The sequence below is a fragment of the Falco biarmicus genome, chromosome 1 (assembly GCF_023638135.1).
Source record: "Falco biarmicus isolate bFalBia1 chromosome 1, bFalBia1.pri, whole genome shotgun sequence".
Classification (NCBI taxonomy): domain Eukaryota; kingdom Metazoa; phylum Chordata; class Aves; order Falconiformes; family Falconidae; genus Falco; species Falco biarmicus.
Window position 1 is genome coordinate 69,984,952 of NC_079288.1, and position 24,099 is coordinate 70,009,050.

Sequence of the window (24,099 nt, forward strand, 5' to 3'; positions counted from 1 at the left end):
AGACAATCTGAATATATAGCAATTTACAATAATTTTTTTTAATATTTTTTTTTAGTGTCAGGACAGAGTACGCTCCAATATTTGTCACTTCTTTTGCATGTTAAAGGGTCTAGTAAGCTGCTGTTCAGATAAGGGATAATAGTGACTGCCATTGTCACTTTCGTCTCTCTCTAAATCTCAAAATCCATCACTAGGTCAGGGAAATCCTCCTCTAATGTCTATGTCCTTCCTTGGGAATAATTCAGAGAACGGCACCTGAGACTGGCTGTTTGAGAAATAGATCAATAAGGGATTTGTTTATGAAATGTTGATTAAATTTAGCTTTTCATGATGGCTTTGCTTATGTAGTAAGGAAGCGTGGCTGATTTAAAGGACTGAAATCGCTATTAGAAGCAGCAGATTACATTCCCAAGGTAAGCATGCACACTGATGAAACTGCTTACTGCAGAACTGCTAAGGACTAATTTGCATGTTAGAAAAGAGATTTGCTGGAGCACACTGCAGAATTTAATGTCAATGAAGCTTTTTTGTAAAGCAAAAAAGTAGATATTTATATGATGCTAAATTCTGTTCTGGGATATTCTTATTCAAAGCGTTTTCTCCCTGAAAATAATGACTAGAGAAGTGAATATGGTGGGCCAGTAAGAAAGTGTGAAATAGGTAAAATGAAAGAGAAGAGAGGGAAGCTGGTTTTCCACTCACTACAATTCCGTGAAAGGATAATAATGCCTTCATTTTCTTGCATCCCTAAAGATTTTAATGTATAGTAATTAATATGACTAGGTTTTAGATCATAATGTTTGAAAACTCAGTTGTTTATCATAGTAGTCACATATAAAAATCTGAGATAATAACAGTAAACTATTTGTGATGATACAGTAAAAAAAATGTGGTAAAAATCTAAACTACCTCTAAAGCAAGCATTTATCTATATTACCTTTCAAACTCACTATCCACATATGATAGTGTAAGAATGAGCATTGGACGATTAAAATAAAAGTAGCGTAAGAATTTGTGACAACGTATCAGTTTAAGAAAAATGTATGTGACTACAGAATAGGAAATGGTAGTGATAAAATTTAGGAAAACCTGTCCGAAATACTGTTTGAAAAACCTTCATAATAAATGCATTAAGGTGAGTTCTGTACCCACTGAGTTTAACGGGACTTTTTCTGCTGCTCCCAGTGTCGAGGTTTTGTCACACAAATGCTGTAATGAGGTAACCACAGTCCTCAAGCCTGGAGCAGTTAGTGTGTCACATGCTGCATCAGCATTTCTGTGTCTTAGACTCAAGAATGTCAAAACTCCCCACAATTTGCTTTGACACTAATGGAATCTGAAAATATTCTTGTGCTACGTATCCTGACTGATTGACAAGGGAAACAACCTGGTGCAGCAGTCACCTGAGCCTGACATTCGGATTTAGGATTTTGGGACTACAGAGCAGTAAACGCTTCCAATTTCTATGCCACTTCATGCTTCCAGTGCCTCAGTAAGATGGAATCTCCAGTCCTACCCCAAATTGCAGCTTCTCTTTCCCAACAAGTCCTATGCACGGCTGCCATGGCTCCTTCAGCAAAACACAAAGAACCCCACAGTGCTTCCAGTTACAACAGAGAGTACGCAGAGCCAGAGGAATCTGTTTATTTGCAAAAATTAAAAAAATTTACCTGAAGAGCAGGGGAATGTAAAGGATACAAGGATCCCCAACCTCAGGCTGCGTACTCTGGGTGGGTGTGGATTTTTGGACATGTCCTGTTTTACCACACTTCTCATCTTCTTTAACCTCTAGTACATCTGCAAATCAGTATGTCTGGATAGCACAAAGTCAAAGATGGTGGGTTTTTTCCTCTTGAAACTAAATAAGACTCAAAGAGCAAATATAAATATGAAAAAATTGGTGCCTAAGTAGAAATACTGGTACTGGGACTCCTAATTTGAACTAACTGATTTAGAGATGACTCTGCTGGAGGAATGACTTCCCGTGAGATGAACGCATTCACATTTGTCTGGTGCTGAGTGATTGGAAGTGGTTGGACACAGCTTTATTTTGTGTCATTATTTGTGAGCTCTGTGGACTCCAGCCTGGCTCTGTGGAGGTTATAGGTTTAATCAGGATGGAATTTTGTGTGCTAGCATTAGCAGGGCTTTCAGAGAACCTGTAAGCAGACATAAAGCAGCTTAATTCAACCTGGCTTACTTTCAGTTTCCACACTTTCAAACACAATTTATGCTTGGAGTATGTCAGTGGAAACCCTGTTACTGTTTTTAGGCCCCTGATGAATCTAACCTAATGTTTACTATATCTTAGAATCTTTTTATGTGACATCTCAGAGTCGATCCTTGCTCTTAAGCATTTAAAGACTGACCAGCAATGTTGGACTACATTAAGGACTATTCATGGAAGAACACATCTTAATCTCCAATCTTTATCTTTCTGGTTTGTAGAATGTTGTATACTGCTGTATTATTTTTTGCATCATGTGTCATTCATGTCTGATGACTGCTAGAAACATGTGTTTCCTCTCCTATTTCCTTTATGGGAATAGTTTTATTTTCATTGATTAATAAGGAAAGTCAGGTAAGTCTGGCAGTAATGTGGTAGCTGTATCATCCTGCTTCTTGTTTGCAGTGTGCTTGACTACAGAATGGAAGTACTTTCTTTAAGACTGATTCATTCCATGGCATTTGACTTCACTTATCAGTGGTACAGCCACTCGTTTGTCAGTTTGTGGCTCAGACATCTCTATGCTCTACTTTCATGTGTGCAGGGATATTGTTAGTGCAGTGGATAACATCCATTTTATAATTCTATCTAAATGGCCCTGTCAAGAGCAGATCACACTTGTAAACACAATTCATGGCCAGAGAGTTGGCAGTCTCACTGATGTCACGATATAACTGAAAAAACTAAGAACAGTGGCAAAAAAGGAGAGCAGAAGTTAATTACTCCAGTGTTGGAAAGATTGTGCACTAGAATGGACTGTATTAGTTATGTACTCTACAACATTTTCAGTTTTTTAAGAATGAGATGAACAAACCAGACATGATCAGTCACTAATGTTTCTATTTAGGTGTTTATATACTACCTGCTATATGAGTAAGGAGACTTTACTACATTAATCTTAGCTTTCTTGCTATAGAACCTACTCTTTTCTCTCCCGCACATAATTCTCAGGTGTCAGACACACTAAGATATGCACTGGTCATAGGCCAGTGGATGCTTCCTAGCCTGGTTTTCAGGATGTCACCTGTGCATGGATCTGTTTATCCATCTTGATACAATATGGTTTGAGTCTTTGGTTCAAAATCTATTGTAACAGTGGTGGACGTTTCAAACACAATTGTCTAAATATTTTCAGAGTAGGTGGTTAGGCTTCAGAGAAAGATCTAAATTAATGCTTCCTCTAACAGAAAAATGTGTTGAACATTCTCTTAGCAGCAGCTGCCTGGTCATTCAGCACACTGAAGCACCCACAGTGCCCTTTCTTGTCTGGTGGGAATGTCATGGGAGAGAGGAAACTGAAAATACTGTTAGTGGTTTTGGGGGAAGCAAGGTTATAAAAGATTTATCTTTAGGAAAAAAATAAAAAATTGCTTGTTACTTCTGCTAGTTGTGAAATGACTCGATTATTTTTTAAATCAGTCTTCCTCCATTACCCAAGGTAAGACAAACGACCATGAAGGTAGGAGTGATTGAGACCCATCACTCCCATACAATTGTTCCCAGCGTGGTAGTGCAAGACACCAGTGAGGACCCTGGACCAACAGACAAAGGGGAAAACAGGTATGTCAAATTTACTATTTTGTGTCTTTGGGGTTTTTTTTCTTTGATCATTTGCATAGAATTAACTAAGCACAGATGCTTGTCATCATCTGATTTTCTTCACCCTGTATAAATAAATTACATTTTAAAGATTGTAATATATTGATTATTGTAAATATTTAGGGTATTAAAATCTGTGCTCTTTCAATTTCCTTAGATAACTTAGCCCATTACTATAATGGTGAGAAACAGTCTGTGAAAACTGAGATTAAATGGCTTTTTCTATATCAGCAGATATCATATAACTGTGTTGTTTTGCTGTTCCCCAGGCAACAGTACCTACCCGGTGCATTTGCATGCTACAATGTTAACAACAATAGTAATAAAGATGAGTAAGTATCTTTGCCATTTCAGAAAATGAGAGTACTGCAATATTGCTTGTTTAAGCAGCAATGAAGAATGATATCTATCTAACCACTTCTTTATAAACAGTTTTGTCATTCAAGTAATCCCCAAAGAGACAGCACATACATTTAACTTCATGTACATCAATTATGATGATCATTCTCGATACTAAAGTTACTGGTATTATATCTATTAGTTTAAAACTCGATACTAAAGTTACTGGTATTATATCTATTAGTTTAAAATAAAAGTAGTTCTATGTGAATACAATAAGCAAAAGAGTTTTTGAAGGCCAAACACCTAAGTATGTTATCCTTACTGAATTCAGATGATCCTAATAACTAAATGTGGAAGCAAGTGTTACATGCATCCCATGGGTCTATCATATTTTTCTTTTCCTTAGAGAGGAGAAAAAAAAGAAAAAAGAAAAGAAGAGGTAAGACAAAGAGTAGTAATACTACTATTTCTAAGATATTCAATTTCTTTCCAAATATGTTTTAACTTAGTCTGTAACAACTGAAAATTTAAACCTATTTCTTAGCAAGTCAGAAAAAAAAAAGGATGGAGAAACACAAAAGAACAAGGAAAAAAAAGAGAAAAACAAAAAAAAAGATAAGTCCAAGAAGAACGAAAATAAAGAAGAGTAAGTATTTTTCATTTACATCCTGCTATATTAGTCTAATAAAACTGCTTTTGATGTAAAACTGAATCCATTCATGGACATCCTGTAAACAAGGTGCTTATACTCTAGTGAATGAGTGTACAGATCCTGCTGCTCTCCCTTGACTAGAGTAGTTTTGATTTAACTACATATGTGGACAACAGAAATACGCATGCATGGAACTGATCTCAAAAAATTAATCAAGAAAAATCTCCTTTGGTTTCTGATTATCCAATATTTTTTGCATAACAACCTGCAGCAAAAGATGTGCCAGCGTAAAGCAGTCTCTCCCACACATAAGGACACCTACAACCAAGTAAACTCTTCTATGATCTAAAAGTTCTTGCTTTACCTTTTGCTTGGTAAATCCATAATTTTCTAGACAAGGAAAAGTAACTTAAAATAGTGCAGTACAAACTTGTGTGGTATAATTTCACATTCTTTGGTTTCTTTATGTATAACATGCCAATGTTTCATCTTTCTTAGCGCTAGACTTTTCTCAGTGAGAAAGGCTTGATTTATCTCACTTACTGAAACATTAGTCATCACATAATATTTTTATTTTTTAAAATATGATCAAATCATTTATCAGACAAGACAGTTCACTGGGTAGGAAACTAATTTTAAAAGGTTGAAATTACATGGGCCACTATAAACTGAAGTGGGACTGCCAAGCTGCTGCTCAGCAAAATTTAGATTCTAAAGTTTGCGTCCTGACTCACAACGAGTAAGCATCTTCATGTTCTCCATGCATTCAAGCAAGGAAGCTTATAAAGACCGTTTATTTTACACTAACAATTTCTGGAATGCTTCATTCTTCAACAATTGTTATGTGTATTTTAAGTCTCTCATTAAATCTCATTTTTTCCCCTGCCTATCACTTAGGAAGAAGAAAGATACTTTCGTTATTGATCCAGCGGGAAATATGTATTACAACTGGTTGTTTTGCATCACAATGCCTGTCATGTACAACTGGACCATGATTATTGCTAGGTGATATACTCCTTTAATGACTGTATAAAACTTCTGGCAAATCATAATATCCCTAAATAGATAAAAAAAAAAAATATTTCATTCATCACTGATTTCATGCAAGTATTTAATTTTCTTTTGGTGGTAATTTACTTTTGTCTTTTCCTATTCAGAGCCTGTTTTGATGAGCTTCAGCACTACTACATAGCAGTATGGTTTATTATTGATTACGTTTCTGATGCCATCTATGTTGCTGACATGTTTGTACGAACAAGAACAGGTAAGTATACTCAATGATTAATTCTTCTCCTTCATATATTTGCCTCAGGTGGTTTAAAATATTCTGAATATTAATGCTGTTATTATCTGGATACCCATGATGAGGTACAATAGTGAAAAAGACATTGAGATTCTGAAAGACTGTAGTCTGTGACCTGTAAAAATAGGAGAAAATGATGTATTACTCAAAGAATACATAAAGCCTGAGGAAAGCTAGGCATGAGGTAGCCTAGACACAGGCTGTTCTGCCTGCAGATGACTCAGTAAGACAAAATAAACATGCAATGTGGCCAAGTGAAGACCAGCGGTTCTGCAACATTAGCACCTAAATCTGGATTTTGTATTAAAGGAGATGCAAATATTCCCTTGATTTTCAAGACCATCAAGCAGGCAAGACATCTAACTAACTTCAGCTGAAACTGCTTCTTTTAAAATCTTATCCTACATCCAGAGCTACTGAGTAGATACACTCAACAGGGAACTGAAACACCCATGTTCAAATTCCTCCCCTCATTAACCACCCTTCCTACAGTCTGTGGAGTTTTGGTGTGGTTTTTTTTTTTCAGATGTTCACCACAGTGGAAAAGTGGAGGGAAAGAATCAGAGCTAGAAATGTTTAATTTTCAAATCTGTATAGTTTAGCTCAAGCTGAACTATATAGCACTAAGTTGAATATTTGGAAATAAGAAATTGCTTATTAAAAAGTAAGAGAAGTTATGTACCATCTGGAATTTGCACCCAAAATATTTTTCAAAGGAGATTTGGATTGACATTAAACATGACACAGATGATGTTGTAACATTTTTCGTTATTTACAATTTGATTTTAGGTTACCTGGAACAAGGTCTCCTGGTGAAAGAAGAACAAAAGCTTCAAGAGAAATACAAGTCATCTTTGCAATTCAAGTTAGATCTTCTGTCAATCATACCAACTGATCTCTTATACTTTAAGCTAGGACTGAATTACCCAGAACTAAGAATAAACAGACTACTCAGAGTAGCTCGGATGTTTGAATTCTTCCAGCGAACAGAAACGAGGACAAACTACCCAAATATCTTCAGGATCTCTAACCTTGTCATGTACATCGTAATTATTATTCACTGGAACGCCTGTGTGTACTACTCGATCTCAAAAGCCATTGGATTTGGGGCTGACACATGGGTCTACCCCAACACTTCTGATCCTGAATTTGCCCGTCTGACTAGAAAGTACGTCTACAGTCTCTACTGGTCAACACTGACACTGACCACTATTGGTGAAACACCCCCTCCTGTAAGAGATTCTGAGTATTTCTTTGTGGTTGTTGACTTCTTGGTTGGAGTGTTGATTTTTGCTACCATTGTTGGTAACGTGGGCTCTATGATCTCCAACATGAATGCTGCCAGGGCAGAGTTTCAAGCAAGGATTGATGCTATCAAGCAGTATATGCACTTTCGGAATGTGAGTAAAGACATGGAAAAAAGAGTTATAAAGTGGTTTGACTACCTCTGGACAAACAAAAAGGCTGTGGATGAAAGGGAAGTCTTGAAGTATCTGCCAGATAAACTAAGAGCAGAGATTGCAATCAATGTTCACCTGGAAACACTAAAAAAAGTTCGGATTTTTGCAGACTGTGAAGCTGGTCTGTTGGTTGAACTGGTTTTGAAACTCCAGCCGCAAGTATACAGTCCTGGAGATTATATTTGCAGAAAAGGAGATATTGGACGAGAGATGTACATTATCAAAGAAGGCAAGCTGGCAGTAGTCGCTGATGATGGAATTACCCAATTTGTGGTCCTAAGTGATGGCAGCTATTTTGGAGAAATCAGTATTCTTAATATCAAAGGTAGCAAAGCCGGCAATCGAAGAACAGCCAACATTAGAAGTATTGGATACTCAGACTTGTTTTGCCTGTCTAAAGATGATCTCATGGAGGCTTTAACAGAGTATCCAGATGCAAAGGCAATGCTGGAAGAAAAAGGCAAGCAAATCCTAATGAAAGATGGGTTGCTGGACATTGATGTTGCAAATTTAGGAACTGATCCTAAAGATCTGGAAGAGAAGATCACCCACATGGAAGGAGCGATGGGCAGATTACAAACAAAGTTTGCCAGGTTGTTGGCTGAGTATGAAGCTGCACAACAGAAACTGAAAAAAAGACTTACACAAATAGAGAAAATATTAAAGCCAGTTATAGAGCAAGAGTTTTCAGACTTAGAAGAAGCAGATCCATCCACAGATAAACCTGGACCATCAAAAGTGGAATAAAACAATGGAGGTTGCCAATAAGACTTAGGGTCAAATCCTGCATGGAACCGAATGCATTAATTTCTAATTTTTGTAGGACCTGACTACTAATTATGAAAAATTACTTGTTGAGTTGACGTCACTAATTTCCTACAAGCAGCACTGGCAGGTTTCAGGAAGACAAAGAAGAATCAAGAGTGAGGATGGAAGATAACACCTTGGTCTCGCACAAACAGGTGGTATTATCTGCCAATGCGTTATGTACTCTTTATGTAACACTGCTCTACAGCAAATGCATTCAATCTATATACAGTCATACACCAGCAAACACTGAAAGTTTTGCTGACTATTAAAACAATGTATTGGTGTCTACTTACGGAAATAAGGAAAGGTTTTTTAAATATTGTACTTTTGAAGTCAATATGGACAAGATCCATGATATTAAATTTGTGTATAAACAAACACATTTTAATATGTATTGATTAAGATAAGATTAATTAAGTATGAGAGATTATATAAAGAATTAGGTATACCTACAATGCAAATGTGAGTACTGAAGACTGTAACATTTGGAAAATATTACTACTTCATTGGATTCACCTTGGCTGATTTCTTGAAATGTAAGTGGGCAGTTTTAAATGGTCCTTTTTTCAGGATATTAGATGCAAAGGCTGGGAGAGGGAAGAATATACAACTTTTTTGCAAGCATTGGTATGACAAATGTGGATGGCTCAAAATCTAGCTGTTCTTTCCACAAGCAAACGAGAAATAATATTGAAGACTGTTCTGCTCCATATAATCATATGGCTGCTAAACATGGATTATTGAGTTTTTTAAGATCTGTGCTTAGAAATTTTTATGTCCCTAATGTAACAGTTGTGGATGCTGGCAGACTGCAAGAAGCAGACATGACAGAGAGAGGCAAAACTCTCTCCAGACTGTCTTCTGTAGCTGCTGTTAGGGAAAGAATACAGCAACTAAATAGGTTCTTTTTTTAATTGGTATTTCTTTCTTCTGTTCACAACTACTACTAAGATAGTAGAATCAACTGTTTCTTACGTCAGATGTTTTCAACTGCTTTGAGAAGCATTATTTCTTGTATTTTTCCCTAATTTATGTCTTCTTCCACTGGCAAAAATTGGTTTTATTAGTTGTGGTCTCAGCAGGGTATTTTCAGTAGACTTTGATCACAGCTACTTAACATTGGAAAAATTTGATGACAAGGAGTGAAGAAAAGGATTGCAAGGAGAGAATGGATAATTCTGTATTTAGAGCAATTCAATTATTCTGGGCAACTGGACTGCCACTGTTAAAATATTACATATGTAAATGCTACTCTCACTTGATAATATTGCTATACTTTAATTCTTCTCTTTAATAGATGGAGATATTATAAATTGCATCTTTTGTAAAGTGCATTCATTTCTGGTTGTTTTATTTTTTGTAATGTTGATAGGTTTACAGAATGCCAGGGATCTATAAATAACTCCTGATTTCAGTGCAAGGATTAAATAGTAATTGATGTAATTAATTAGCTTTAATCAAATTAATGAAATACAATTCCCTTAAAGTAATGCTTAGGATATATATGGAACAACAAGGATAAATATAAATATGAAGTGGCTGTTCATTCACTACTGATCCTGTGCTTTGAATGCCAAACAGTGTAATTTGCTGGTGAGGGGAAGGAGTATGCCATCATTTCATTACAGACTATCTGTGCACATAGGAACAAGCGTTATTCTGGCATGGAACTATATTGTAAATGTTGGAATTTGCAATCAGCATTCTTTCAATTCAGGACTTGAATATAATTTGCAATCTGCAAGGCAGCAGCACCCTGTAGGGCTGTGTTATGTTCCACTAGGCACTTAGTAAGCACTTCTCTCCTTTGCTGAAGAGTTTAGGACTTTGTATTAGAGAAATGTGTGATAGTATAATGAATTTGAATTAATAAAGGCTGAGATATACTGTTCACATTTTTTCTTTTATTGATCCTTCAGTCTATGACACAAGCTGTAGTCACTAGCTGCCTTTCTTGGAAATAAATATTCTTTGATTTAAAACACTTAAAAATAAAACAGAAAAACAGAATTGATCTCCAGCAGTTTACTTAATATTTTCAGACTCTTATTGATTGGAAATCTTGTATTATTTATCTTTTATAAGCATGTATTTCCTGAAAAATAACCCCAAACACTAAATGCAGAGTTTCTTCCTGACACAAAACAAACCATAACTGCTACAAGGAAATGTCAATGAAATTTAAACTATTTCAGCTTGCACTTATTTGTCAGTACTTTTCAGGAGGCACACTGGCTCCTCAATATATGTTTCCATGCAGCATAGAAGCTTTTGGATGTACTTCAGTAAAGTTTTGAAACACGTTTTGTGGCCAGTTTTTAACTATCCCATTGCGAGGAGCAGCTGTGAAGAAAACGTGTGCAAGAGCCTGGCGCTGGAGGAACGGCTGCGAGGTTTGCTCAGGAGAAAAGGAGGCCAAGGGGTGTCCCCATGGCTCTCCTCAGCTCCCTGAGGGGGAGTTCTAGCAAGGTGGGGGTTGGCCTCTTCTCCCATGTAACAAGTGACAGGACAAGAGGAACTGGCCTCAAGCTGTATCATGGGAGGTTTAGATGGGATATCAGAAAAAATATCTTGACCCTGGGGGGTACTCCTGAGACATGCAGGTGCGGCACTGAGGGACACGCCAAGTGGGGGGCTGGGCACCGCTCCGTTGGCTGTTGGACCCGATGCGGCGAGCCCCGGCGGCCGCGTGCGCCCCGATGCACGCTGGGTGCTGGAGTCCCCCAGCCGCCACTTCCGCCCCGGCCGCGCGGGGGGTGCTGGGAGCTGTAGTCGCGCTGCCGGGGGAGCTCGCAGGTGTCCCCGCCGCCTCCACCGCCGCTTCCGGACGGAGGGGCCGGGCCGGGCCGGGCCGGGCGGGAGAGCTCGCCTCGGGGCGGCCGCCGCCCGTGGGGTGAGGAGGGGTCGGTCTTCCTCCGCCGTCCTTTGCTCACTGGCGGGGAGAAATGGAGGCGCCCTGGCGCCAGGGCGGCCGGGGCCGCGGCCGCGCCAGGCCCGGGGATGGGCTCGCCGCTCGCGCTGGGGCGGCTGCCCGGCCCCCGGCCCCGCGGGCCCGCGGCGTTGCCTGTGTTGCGGCCGGCGAGACCAGCGGCGGGGGAGCCAGCGGTGAGTCTCCAGTCCTCCGCGCTACCCCTGCCCGGCCGGGGGCTGCGAGGCCCCGGGCTGAGGAGCCGGCTGTGGGCCGGAGCCCAGCCGCGGCGTGGGGAGCCCCTACAGGTGCCCGGGTCGGGGCTGACCCCGGCGGCGTGGGGAAGGCAGGCGGGCGGGGGGAGGCCGCCCCCTCCTCACCGCGCAGCCCGGCGGTGGCCGGCCGGTACGTTCTGGAGGAACCGCGGAGTCCTCGGGGAAGTTGCTGGGGGCTCGGGGGCTGTGTCCTCCCCAGGGTGCACAATCTGTGCCCTTCGAGGCACTGGATTTGCTCTCAGAGTAAAGCATGAAGTAATGGACGAAGCAGCTGTTTTTCAGTACGGTTGGAAGGTTCAGGGGAGCGCTGCCTGCTAGGAGCTCATAACTGCTGTTATGTTCTGGCCAGCGTGCCACAATGCCCCGGTCTGGGAAAGGTAAGGGCTTTCCAATGCACCGAGTTGCTATGAGTGTAAGTTGATATTTACGAAATATTTCGGAGGTAGAGAAACGCCAAATACTGAGCTCTTTTAAGTGGCAGCATGGTTTTTTAAGGAAAGCCCTAAAACTCAGCTTGACGGAACCCCAGCAAATATATTGGCTGCAATAGTCTCATATGGAAAACTAGCAGGTACTTAAGACCTGTGATGCGCTGAAGACCTTTATATTGGCATGGTATGTTATGTTAGAGGCACTTTGGTTTATTAAGAACTCTGTTAAGCTATACAGTTTTTTTTCTCCATGTGAGAATCTTCCTTTATTTAGTGTGCATCAGCTTTAGAAAAACCCAAGGTTTATATTAAAATACTCTGTCACTTTTAAGCTTGCCACTTTTGCAATAAGGATTTGTTGGATGGACGGAGATCGATAAAAGTCATAACTTAAAAAATACCAAATGTTAGGAGAGGTAGCTGTGGATCATTAGCAAATTATAACAATTGACCTTGTCACGAATTGCCTGTTTTGTTGGGTTTTTTCCTTCCTTATACTATGAAAGTTGTGTTTGTGTACGATGTGTGTGGGGGGGTTTAAAACATCCTTCTTATAAAGTAGCATTATAGACGCGTATATTCTAGTATGTTTGGTTCGATTTGTCAGCAGTAACTGACAGATAATAATCCTGCTCTGAAGTTTATGAATAATACAATTTTATGTTTTCTTGAGTGGTATTGAAAAAGTAGCAATGTACTGCCCTTAAAAACATGAAATCAGCAAGCAAGAAAAGGACAGCTGAAATATGTAGAACTGAACGTGGTGCTATGATTAGCTATTATGTTATTAATCATTGTTAATCTGTTATCTTAATAGAATTATCTTCACAGAAGAAATTTGATGAAATTAAGAAGGCTAATCAGGCTGCAGCAAAAAAGCTAGTTGAAGACCAGTTTAGCTCCTCATCTGAAGATGATGATGAAGATGCTGAAGTAAAACAAGGAAAGATTTTGGCCAAAACGTTTACCATTTACACCAGTCAAACTGGTAAATTTTTTTTTGTTTATTGACTTCTGTTTCTCTATGAAAGCATAAACAATGCTGTAATATTGGCTGTGTGATAGAATTTTTCCATACTTGGAGGGTAAAGCACTTTATTCTGACTTGTATTAAAAATATTTGTTCCCAGCAATGTGTGCTGGCAATACTTCTTGCCGTTTTATAGAGAGTCAGTGGTGTATTTTTGAAACAGCCTTAAGTACTTTTAATAATGTGGTTTTGTAATAATATATGACTGGCTTCTCTTCAGAGGAAAAAAAACCCAAACTTTTACAGCAGTCTCAACATGTACAGAATAGCATATCAAACATTACTGATTGCTTTAAAAATCTTTATATGTTAAAGATGGAGATGCAAGTGAACTGGAACGTACAAGACAGTACATGAATGAAGCTTTTCAGTCAGGGGCTATGACGTGTCTGATCTGCATTGCTTCAGTTAAAAGGAACCAAGCTGTAAGTATTTTATAGTAGTTTTTTAGAATAAAGCAAATATAACTATCTGAATAACTTGTGTTTAGTTATACTACTAAGGTAATTCTTGGGACTCATAGTTTTAAAATGATGTGTACTAAATGCAACATTTGGCATCTTTGGATTTTTTCAAACGCTTGAAGAAATAAGTGCTTATATATACATACCTTGTAATCAGAATATTATTTTTTTACCTATGTTTGTTATCATAATGTAAATTAGTTATTTTTAAGTTTTAGAGTCTAGCAGATGAAAAAATGAAGTGCTTGAAGGCCAGTGCTTGCAATGGTGTATGCAGTAAGCTATGTTGTGGCAAACACGAACACCAAAGCAAGAAATAACTTGGAAGTTAGGAAGTACTATTGTCAGATTTATAGCAGGGAAGCTAAAATAAACTTAGCAGCTCCAAATGCTGATCAAGTGAAAGAGAAGGGTGGCATGTCTTAGAAGATTGTCTTATTTTATATAGGTACACTTTTTGTGGGAGAGATTTCAGGACAAATCTTTTTTGCTTTTATTGTTATCTATCAACTTCCCTTTGACACTGACAGGCCCAGCCCTGTTTCTGTAATGGTTACTTGAATCAAATACGTGTTTGCAACTGTATGCTTAACACTAAAAAAAAAAAGTGCAGAAAATTGTCAGCTTCTGATGCTGAGTGTATCTGGACTACAAGTATCCAATGAAACTGTAATTATTAACTTTCTTTTAGAAAGAAATGTAATGTTTTACATGTATTCTTAACATTTAATCTGGTTTTTTTCAGGCCTTGACATATGTGCTTGGATTAATTTTAAAGCGCTTTATCTCTTGATAGAGTTAATCTCACCTCAGAAGAAGTGAGATTATTTGGCAACTTGGAAGTCATCTTTTATAACTCAGTGGTTTGTTAGTTATATTGAATCTGTAAAGTTTCAGACAACCGTTTGTTTACTTAATGTCTCCTGTTTAGCTTTAGTTTTGGGAAGTTAGTTACTGTACTTTTAGAAACTTACGTCAATGACTTTGTCCTCTATAAGTTAATGGCAAAATTCTCCTTGTTTTCACAGTATAATTTTATAACAATGTCATAAGTTATTAAAAAATAAATAAATTAAAACTTAAATTTTCTGCTGCTTTTCTCTTACCAAATTGCTGTAGTCATTCTAAGCCAACAATTTAAGACATCAATATATGAAAAGTAGCAAAGTCATAGAACTGCATTTCTGTTACTTAAATTGCTTTTCAGCAGTAGGCTGATATTCTAAGCAAAGGATTGTGATTTCACCCCAGAACAGACAAACAGAAGTACTTGGGGACAAGAATATAAAGGTTTAGTGATGGAGACAGGATACTGGCAAAACCAGCTCTCTTAAATACATTTGCTTTTAATTCTGTTCTATACCTCTCTTGCTCTTTGAACAAAAGACACTAGGTCAAAAGCCACACTTACAATCAAGTATTTTTCTTACTAGTGTTGTGTGTAAATCCTGAAGTTTGAAATGGGGGAAACATCTTTTTAGTACTTCTACTACCAAGATGGCTAGAGACCTGGAGCATGGGACAGGGAGAGAGGTGCAGGGAGAGCTGGGCTTGTTTAGTCTGGCAGAGAGGAGGCTAAGGAGTAAGATTGCAGCCTCTTGTCTAATTGGAGTTGTGAAGATAGCTAAAGCCAAAGTAATCTTTGTGATGACAGGTTGTGTAATAGGGGGGCAGTGGCACAAACTGGGGCTTGCAAGGTGCAAACTGGTACTAGGAAGGTAGTATGACACTTGGAGTAGGTTGCCCAGGATGGTTGTGGAGTCCCCGTCCTTCAGGATTTTCCAACTTTCCTAGGCAAAGCTGTGACTGAACTAAGCTAAGTTGGCAATAGTCCTACTCTGGGCACAAGCTTGTGCTACATGAACTCCAACAGTCTGTTTAAATCAACATTTCTATGATTATATGAGTATTTTGGGCTCCATAAGCCTTGGCAAAAGCTTCCCACTGGAGCAGGAAAAAAGATTATGGGATCAGTCTGTAACAGTAGAACTACCTGTATTAATCTAACAATAGGTTCTATCTTTGGAAACCCTTTTTAAAATTGAAAAATAGAAAACGTGTTTCTTTAGGTATTACAGATGTTTATCAATGGAAACAGAAACCTAATATAAAGCAATTGGCACTTATGTCTGCTTTTAGGTCTGGAGCTGTTGTGGATGCTTTTGTATATTTCACCTAGTGTGCATCCAAAAGTGGGCCAAGGACAGCCTTTTCCTTGTGTCTTCTCCTTTGACAGATGATGATTTTGGGAAGAAAGATTATCCCTGGCCATGGTGAGCTCTTCATGGTACATTTACAAAGATACTTTTATTGTGAGACATACATGAACTCGAGTTTAGAAAGAAATGATACTTGTAAACGATGTGCACACCAAAAAAAAAAAAAAAGTTTAGAAGACTGACTTTTCTATTGCTTTTTTGAATTATTTTTAAGTTTTCATTAACATGATTCAGGAATATTTCACAGTGATATTAAAAATGTGCTGCATCAAATTTGTTTTAACCTTTGAGAAGGTAACTTACCTATTGTGTGTCTCAGCTTCTAATATATATTTCTTTAATTTTCTTTAATTAAAAAGGCGTTAAAATATTTGTCACTTAAAATTGGCACTGTGAAATAAATGAAAAGAAAGTCCTGAAATAGCAAGGTTTAGGGATTTAGTATTTCTCTTTTTAAGTCTCTATAGCTCAAGCATTAAAGCCACTCTTGCGGATTTGCATGAGGTTGTATAAAGAAGAAAGTGATATTGTAGCTGCATGAATAATGAAGCTTGCTTTTTCAGTAGGTTTGTGTCTGAAAGTTCGGTCAAGGTTTCTCAGTGCATGTTTGTTCTATGGTTTGTTTGCCCACCTACTTTTGTGTGGAAACCTGTAGTAATATCTATGAGACAGATTCTCTGTCAAATTTGGTTGAAAGTGCGAGGTGGATTCAAAAGCTCTATTAATGTGGGATCTCAGAGACCATGTTTGCTTAGGAAATAAGATTTTATTATTTTATTTAAATATATATAGAGCAAATAATTGTTGACAGGCAGTGTCTCAAGTTGATAATGCCTATTCTATTACAAACTAGTTTTGTCTTTAAGCATAATGCTTATAATGAAAAAACTTTAAGGGTGAATGGTATTTCATTTAACATTTAAGCACATGATAAAACTGTGCAGTCACTACAGAGGAATGGTTTATAGCCTGTAATGTATTATATAGGGGGAAATTGACATTTTATTTGATAAAAACGAGTACGTACGTCTTTCAGAGCCTCTCTTCTTCTCTGAGAAGGAGCTCCTTGACTGTTGCCTTTTCCCAGTGTAGCCAGAAATAGGAATTGCTTTGTTTCTCATTCCTCATGTTGCCTCCCTCATCCATGACTTGCATCTGAAAGCCTTTAAGGTTTGTGGCACCAAGAAGTTCCAGAACTTTGGTACCTATCTACCTTTAGGAATAATGTATTTTTTTAATATCTGCCACTGTCAAGGATAATAAACGTGTGCATCTCATAGTATCTAAGATGCTGAACTGATAGAATCTAAAATCTTTCAGCTAAAATTGTAATTATTATGCATAGTTTTAATAACATTGCTGAGTCTTGTTTTACATAGCTTTTAAACCGCTACTGGTAAAAACCTGTTATTTAATCTTATTTTGATTGGTTCAGTTTAATTAGGTTAACTCTGTTGCATGCATTCCTTTGGTATTACTTGACATAAAAATTGTTCTGTATGTTTGCTATACTGATTTTTCTTGGGTGTATATTCTTAGAGAAAAAAAGATTGCAGTGATAGCACAATTCCTTATACATACTAATGAATATATTGTAAAATCTGACATATAGCAAGACCTTTATTGTATATTACAAATTTAATTATGTTGTTATTGGTTACAGTGGTTGTAAAAATGTTAGTTGGTAGCCTGGTAACAGTCTTGGGAAACTGAAATGATAAAAACTGCTTTTCTTTTAAAAAAATTATTAAAAAATTGCTTTTCTTGTCACTCCCTTTTTCCCTTGTTATAGTCCAAAATGTAGGTTTGAATACAAACGGTCTGAAACTCCTAGTAGGTATTACTGTTACTGTGGAAAAGTGGAGAATCCAACACTGGACCCATGGCTGGTACCTCACTCCTGTGGTCAGATATGTGAGAGGGAATTCAAACCATCTTGTGGTCATAAATGTTTGCTGCTTTGTCATCCAGGTAAATCCACCGCATCTCTTGGTTGTGTGACCTGTATTTATATAGATGTTGCACAGTTTTACTTAAAAGCTGCTAACTTTAAATAAAGTTCTCAGAGTAAAGGAGATGTAGTCAAGGCTGCACTTGCGGAATGGCCATTAGTGAGGTATTCTTTTTTCCTGTCCTTAGGACCCTGTCCACCTTGCCCAAAGATGGTCACAATAACCTGTCACTGTAAGAAAGCTAAACCGGTGCCCCGAAGGTGCAGTGCCAAGGAGTGGTCATGTCGCCTGCCATGTGGACGAACATTGCTGTGTGGACAACACACTTGTGAGAATTCCTGTCATGCAGGTAGACCTGCCTTCTTAAATTCGGAGAAGTAGTTGTTTTCATTGTTATTGTTAACATATATCATTCTTTTTGCAATTCCTACTCTCAATGTCACTTTGCAATTACATTCAGGAGATTGTCAGCCTTGTCCACGAGTCAGTAAACAACGGTGCATCTGTGGAAGACAGACAGCAGAAAGACTTTGTGCAAGTCCTCAGTGGCAGTGTGATCAGGTATTTTTTAGGTTTTGAAAGTGCAATCAAAAATGTAAGCAGCAGTGTTTGAGAATGGATCTACTTGGTGGCCTAGTTAATTTCTGACAGTTAAAATGTCACTGTTCTGGAATTGTGCTAGCATTAAGCTAGCAGTGAATTTGACCTGTTTACTTGTACTTGTTGCAATTTCAGCTGCTGTCTTCAGAAATAACCATGAAAACACAGCTTAGTAGATAGTTTCATGCTTATTTACTTCTAGTGACTGTGACAGAATGAAGGCTTTATGATTCATTCTTTGAAATATATTTGCAGCTCATTCTTAGGACCAAGGCTATGGATTGACAGACTGTAAGAAGTAAAAATAGTTACAAAAATTCAGTGGTAGGGGGAGTTGCACCAGGACATACTTGATCATTACAATCCCAGTAAGAAAGGCACCCAGTCTTTGTAAAGTGTCAATTAAAATGTGATTTATTTCAACTAACACTATAGAGAAAGGGAGTATAATATAAATAATAGCATGTCCTTTTAGATGCTAGGAACCCTAAGCTGTGCAGTACTGAATGAGCCTCTGATCCATGTGCAGCATGCAGTGCAGACCCCACCTGTAGAAATGGTTACCCCATTTCGGTCATTGAAGCTATTGTAGGATGTTGTGGCAGGAAAGAAACTGTTCATCATTTTACTGTCAAACAGAAAGTATGTTGAAGTGAGAACTTATTGCTGCACTTTTAGATAAAGGCAAGGACATGGAGGTGGCATAATCACTGGTCCTAAGCGGCTGCTGCCTGCAATTTCTTCTGCAACCGTAAATTTATCCTGTGACCAAGGGACATCTGCAGCACAACACAGGCCTGAAGGCTGAGCTGTATTTGCAGCACATCACAAGCCTGGAACTACTCATGTTACTGTTACATGAACCACTAACTCCTCAGTATACAGTGGTCTTCCAATCCTTCCAGATTACTGCAGGAGTGATCAGTTTTATTTGGTGAATCCAGCGAATATAAGATTTGTTAACAAAATCCAGAAAAAGTTAAATGCCATCCAGATGTCTCTCTCCCCTAGTTGTTCCCCTTGGGTTGCTTTGTCTTGGTATGTAGTTATGTCACATTGCGTTCACTTGGTTTCTCTGAGTTTTCCAGGTGTGTGGGAAGTGTTTGCCTTGTGGTAATCACACATGCGAAAAAGTTTGTCATGCTGGTCCCTGTGGAGACTGTCCTCGTTCTGGGAAAAGGTCTTGTCCGTGTGAAAAATCCAGTAAGCTGACTTTTTTTGTTGTTGTTGTTAAATGTGATAACATGGGAAGAAAAAAAAAGTCATCCAGTCTTTGACGGTCAGTAGTTTAGGTTAATTCTGCAGGGCGGAGTCCAGGAAAAGTTCTTACAAGCAGTGAACTGTGACAGCTTATACTAACTTTATGGCTTAATTGTTTCAAACATTTAATTAGTACCAGGGGTTTAATTGGTGATGTGAATAATTGAGTAATTCTAGAGAAGCTTTTAAAAAGAACGAGAGAGAATCGGCACTTGAACTTGTAATACATGGTGCTTTTCTTTTCTAAATATTTTGGCTTTTTTCCTAAATGTTTGCTTGTACTCTCTCTTCATCTAGAGTTCACGTTGCCTTGTACAGAAGATGTGCCCACCTGTGGTGATAGTTGTGACAAAGTTCTGGAATGTGGCATCCATAAATGTTCACAGCGCTGTCACCGAGGTCCCTGTGAAATATGTAGGCAGGTTAGTATTACTGTAGCAGGTTCACGTTTTTTTAGGGTTTTAAACACTGTATGCCTGGAACAGTGCAAGTCTCCTAAGGAAAATGAAGTCATACCTATCACAAAATCTATTACTTTCTGTTTATTAAAAATGAAGCGGTGTTTCTTCCTCTACTCCTCTCCCACCTCAGCAAAATTCTGAATTAATAGTTGAGCATTATTTTTCTGAATTGAGACATTGATGAGGGTTTTACTGTTTTGGGTTGGTTTTTTTTTAATTAATTATACCCTAAAAGATACTTAGTTTTTTCCCCAGGTCTTCTAGCTGTTTATTCATTAGTGAGATGGAAGATGCTGTAACATAACATTATTTCCTTGTTAGTAAGAAAATACTGTTTTGCTCTGCTCTAAATATCTATGGTGCTTCTGTGGTCTGGCCTATCTAAAGCGGCTGCTGTCCGCTCTCGAATTGTCTCTTCCTGAACCAGCTTTGGCTACAAAGTCTGTGGTGAAAGTAGGTAGCACTGGGATGAAGATCAGATGAACCTGCTCACCTACTTCTTGAGTTATCTATATACACAATGGGTAAATCTAGTTTACTATGCAAGGAACGTACTTTTTTTGTATGAATTTGTTTTGTGTTTATGCTTGACATCTTGCACTACACACTTGAGTGGTTCTCTGGAAGTGGCTCCCCTCTTGGTGAGACCAAGGTTACAGTGAGATGCCGTGTAGAGCAGTGTTTGCAACACTGACACAAGATCCCCAGGTAGTTACTGCTCAGAGCATGTGATACGTTCCTGTTGTGATAGAGCATTGTAATGCTACTCTGCCATGAATTTTTCTTTACAGCTAGTAGCAGAACATTTTCTTTTATTTTTTTCTTGTATTAAAAATACCTTGGTTTTTTCCCTATCTTGCTGCCCAGGAAGTTGAAAAACAGTGTCGCTGTGGAAAGCACACTAAACGCATGCCATGTCATAAGCCATATCTATGTGAAACAAAGTGTACTAAAATTCGTGATTGCCAAAAGCACCAATGTAGGAGAAAGGTAAGTGTCCAGAGATGATTCTCCTCAAATGTATTGTTCAGATACCTAAATTCAAAAAAATGTTATATATGTCACATCAATGAGTTGTTCAACCTCATGTTATTGTATGGAACAAGGGGTTTTCTTCAGTGTCATGCAAATTAGTTTGCAAGGTACCAGGATCCTCTGAACAGCATGTCGCCAAGAAAAACTCAGTGGCCTTAAAAACTGGGAGAGGATTTTGACAACTTTCCAGTTCCAGAAGGCAGTTTTGCTTTCAGATACTTGGGTAGTTACTGATGCTTTATGCATTCTGGAGTAGTTAAATTGATTTCTTTCTCTACTTTGTAGGAAGAGCTGGGAATCTCTCATAACTTTGTAAGGGACATACTCTTATTTTTGACAGTGCAACACTCCAGCCACCTTCTGATATGTATCACTGCGAGCAGCAATGGTCTGACAGTTGAGAATCTGAATTTTGTTTTGGTTCTCATTTGAAGTCAAAGGAATGACTGATAGCTCAGGCCTGTCTTTTCAGTTGAGTGATTCAAGAAGGCCTGAAAGTTGCCTGCCATATGTGAATTAAGACATATGAAAGTTGGACTTCTTACCACAGAGACATGAAAAAAATGCAGTTTTATTCTTAGGTATTTTTGAGTATTATTGTTATTACTGCAGTGAATTTAATTTGTGTGAACAGGTGACAAAACAAGTAAATGCAATCTTGACGTTTTTAATTTATGCTAAAAAATTCCGGGTTTCTCTTTCTGATTGTCATCCTTCCTGATGCAGTTTGGAAGGAGGGTACCTTTCAAGTTAAGAGAAAGGATGGGGTTCCCTTGTGACCTGGCATCCACCAATGTGGTAGTGTTGTGATGTGTGCTGCTTCTTCCACATTACTACTTTATATAAGAACAGAAAGCAGATAACTGATTCTAAAGTTATCTGACCTTTACTACAAAGGTAAAAGGTGTTTAAAAAATATAAAAAAAGGTAGCAACATTCTTGTGCCAGGGATGATACAGTATAAAAGTGGAGGAAATCGCAGAGTAATGGGGCAAACTGTTAGCTATCCTATGTGTAATCTTCTGAAATTACTTTGGACTAAAATATTATAAGAATTTGAACCTTTAAAATGTTCCTCGGAAGCCCTCTGCCTTTTTGGTGTGTTGAAGTGGTGTTTTCAAATGTGTACTTTCTTGTTGTTTTATAATTTGAAGTTTTTAAAACAACTTTACAGATGGCCTCCTTTCTATACTTGGCATGAATTTGAGGAAATTTTACTAAATTGCATGAAAAAAAGAGGTAGCGGGAGAGGGCAAATTTATACCAGGAATGTCTTAAGTTTTCAGCTATAGAGGGTTTTTTTTTTAATAGTGCTGTTCTGGAAACTGTCCACCTTGTGATCAAGTCTGTGGGCGGACTCTAGGCTGCAGAAATCACAAATGTCCTTCAGGCTGCCATAGAGGTAAGAATTGGTGAAGGATCCCTGTAGTGATGTAATATTGTTTATTTTTGCCAAACTTCATGCTTGTATGACTCTGTAGTGCTTAATGGATTCTCTCCCTTGTTGCATGTGGGCTTTTTGTGGGGGCAGTGTGTTTGAAGGATTTTTAGAGGTGGTTAGAGCTTAAGGACTTGCATAATGAAACCTGAGTTTTTACCTGGTAATTTTGCTTAGCAGTGTTCCTCTGAAAATGCTCTGTCTCCTTTCCAGCTGCTTAATTCAAAATCTATGCCTTGACTTTTTTTCCCAAGTAATTCTGTTCATTGAATATCCATAACAAAGTCCAGCTACATGTAGAAATGACTGTACTGATTGAGTCTGGATTTTTAAAAAAATCCTGGAATACAACGTGTGATACAAGTGGTCTTAAAATAAAAAACAAAACCCGAACAAGTTGATAATGTGTATTTTTTACAGTAAAGATACCGGTAAAAGAGAATATAAGAACTTGTTACTGAATATATGAAGGCTAAAAAAAAAGTTTACTTCTGCATCCTGTGACTTTGGCTGTTTTCAGCATCTTTTTAACCAAAATTACCTGGCAGCTTTTATCCTGGCCATTTGCTTTGACATACACTTGGTAGGGGATTTAACTGGAATGACTGAAAAAGTGGCTGTTCTCTCAGCAATTTTCCCTGCAGAAGCTGCTGCCCTGCTGAAACAGCAACTGAGTAGCCTATGTAATTTCCCTTAGTGTTCCGGACTTTAAATCGCAACAGCTCAGGAAATAATTCACAACTTGTTCAGCCGATCTTGCTTTTGAGGCAGTGATTCCTAAGAAGATGGGACAGGTAAATGTGGTGGTTGTCCCAGTTTACCTATTAAATCTGTCACTGCAAACTAGTGGTTTGGGTTTTCTCTGTTAACTGTGCCACTTCTCTTCTTCCTCTTCCCTTATTCTTCCATCCTCACATCTGACAAATCCTGGAAATACATAAATATTTTTTTTTGTACTGTCAGAGGAAAACTGGTAACATGGTTTGTCTGCAGCAGTCTGGTTGATAACTAAATTGTAGCATAAAATTTTGGTTAGAAAATGAAGGAGCTAATACTGCATTCTAGGATAAACTTTTACATTGAATAGCTGTTTGTATTTGATACTGCTTGCATCTTACAGCCTGGCTAAAATTGCCAATGATTTCTGATAACTAACAGCAGTATAAAAACAATAAAGCGGTGCCTATAAGAAAACAAGAATGAACTTTGAAAATGTAAATATCGAATATATACACTTTAAAGTGTATGTAATTTATTGAAACAGCACAATTGTCAATATTTAAGTGCTAGCTCTTGCCAAAAGTTGCATCTAGTGAAGCTAATAACTGTGGTATCAGATGATAAATTTAGAAAAGAAAATAACTGTGTGCTTTAACAAATTACAATCTAGTACAATTTGTAATATCTCATCAGAATGTTTGAAAATATTCTTGATATAGGCAATGATTTGTATTTCAAAATATTTATATTACTGTGGTTTTCCTTTACACCAATATTTTAACAGCTGCTGAAAGTTAGGATTAATTCTTTTGTCTTTATTTGTGTAATACCAGGTCAGGTCAATTTTGCAATGAGCTGTCAGATCTCAGTGACCACTGATTTTAGGGGAAATAGTATGCTTCCTAGAAAATAG

The 24,099-nt window shown here is 38.0% G+C and overlaps 2 protein-coding genes across 4 annotated transcripts in view; both read left to right on the forward strand.

Annotated features, from left to right (window-relative positions):
* Positions 1-202: 202 nt before the first annotated feature.
* Positions 203-10,614, forward strand: CNGA1 (cyclic nucleotide gated channel subunit alpha 1). Of its 2 annotated transcripts, none has more exons than XM_056326848.1 (8): positions 203-413; positions 3,666-3,787; positions 4,096-4,158; positions 4,575-4,607; positions 4,713-4,814; positions 5,718-5,825; positions 5,978-6,084; positions 6,913-10,612. In XM_056326848.1, exons 2-8 carry the CDS (start codon positions 3,681-3,683, stop codon positions 8,328-8,330), a joined length of 1,938 nt encoding a protein of 645 aa, XP_056182823.1. In that variant the 5' UTR covers positions 203-413; positions 3,666-3,680; the 3' UTR covers positions 8,331-10,612. The 2 variants fall into 2 exon arrangements, with proteins under 2 accessions (XP_056182823.1, XP_056182822.1); XM_056326847.1 differs by lacking the exon at positions 203-413 and adding an exon at positions 508-2,581 and having other exon boundaries at positions 6,913-10,614.
* Positions 10,615-11,158: 544 nt separating this feature from the next.
* Positions 11,159-24,099, forward strand: part of NFXL1 (nuclear transcription factor, X-box binding like 1) — a 47,711-nt gene continuing 34,770 nt past the window's right edge. The window contains exons 1-11 of one of the 2 annotated variants that reach the window (XM_056340539.1): positions 11,159-11,498; positions 12,825-12,995; positions 13,353-13,462; positions 15,641-15,774; positions 17,513-17,691; positions 17,860-18,021; positions 18,133-18,233; positions 19,361-19,475; positions 19,830-19,954; positions 20,861-20,983; positions 22,340-22,430. In XM_056340539.1, the coding sequence (XP_056196514.1) occupies positions 11,339-11,498; positions 12,825-12,995; positions 13,353-13,462; positions 15,641-15,774; positions 17,513-17,691; positions 17,860-18,021; positions 18,133-18,233; positions 19,361-19,475; positions 19,830-19,954; positions 20,861-20,983; positions 22,340-22,430 (1,471 nt within the window). In that variant the 5' untranslated portion in view covers positions 11,159-11,338. Of the gene's footprint in view, positions 11,499-11,775; positions 11,954-12,824; positions 12,996-13,352; positions 13,463-15,640; positions 15,775-17,512; positions 17,692-17,859; positions 18,022-18,132; positions 18,234-19,360; positions 19,476-19,829; positions 19,955-20,860; positions 20,984-22,339; positions 22,431-24,099 lie in introns of those variants that run through there. The other variant, XM_056340545.1, reaches the window with a different exon arrangement.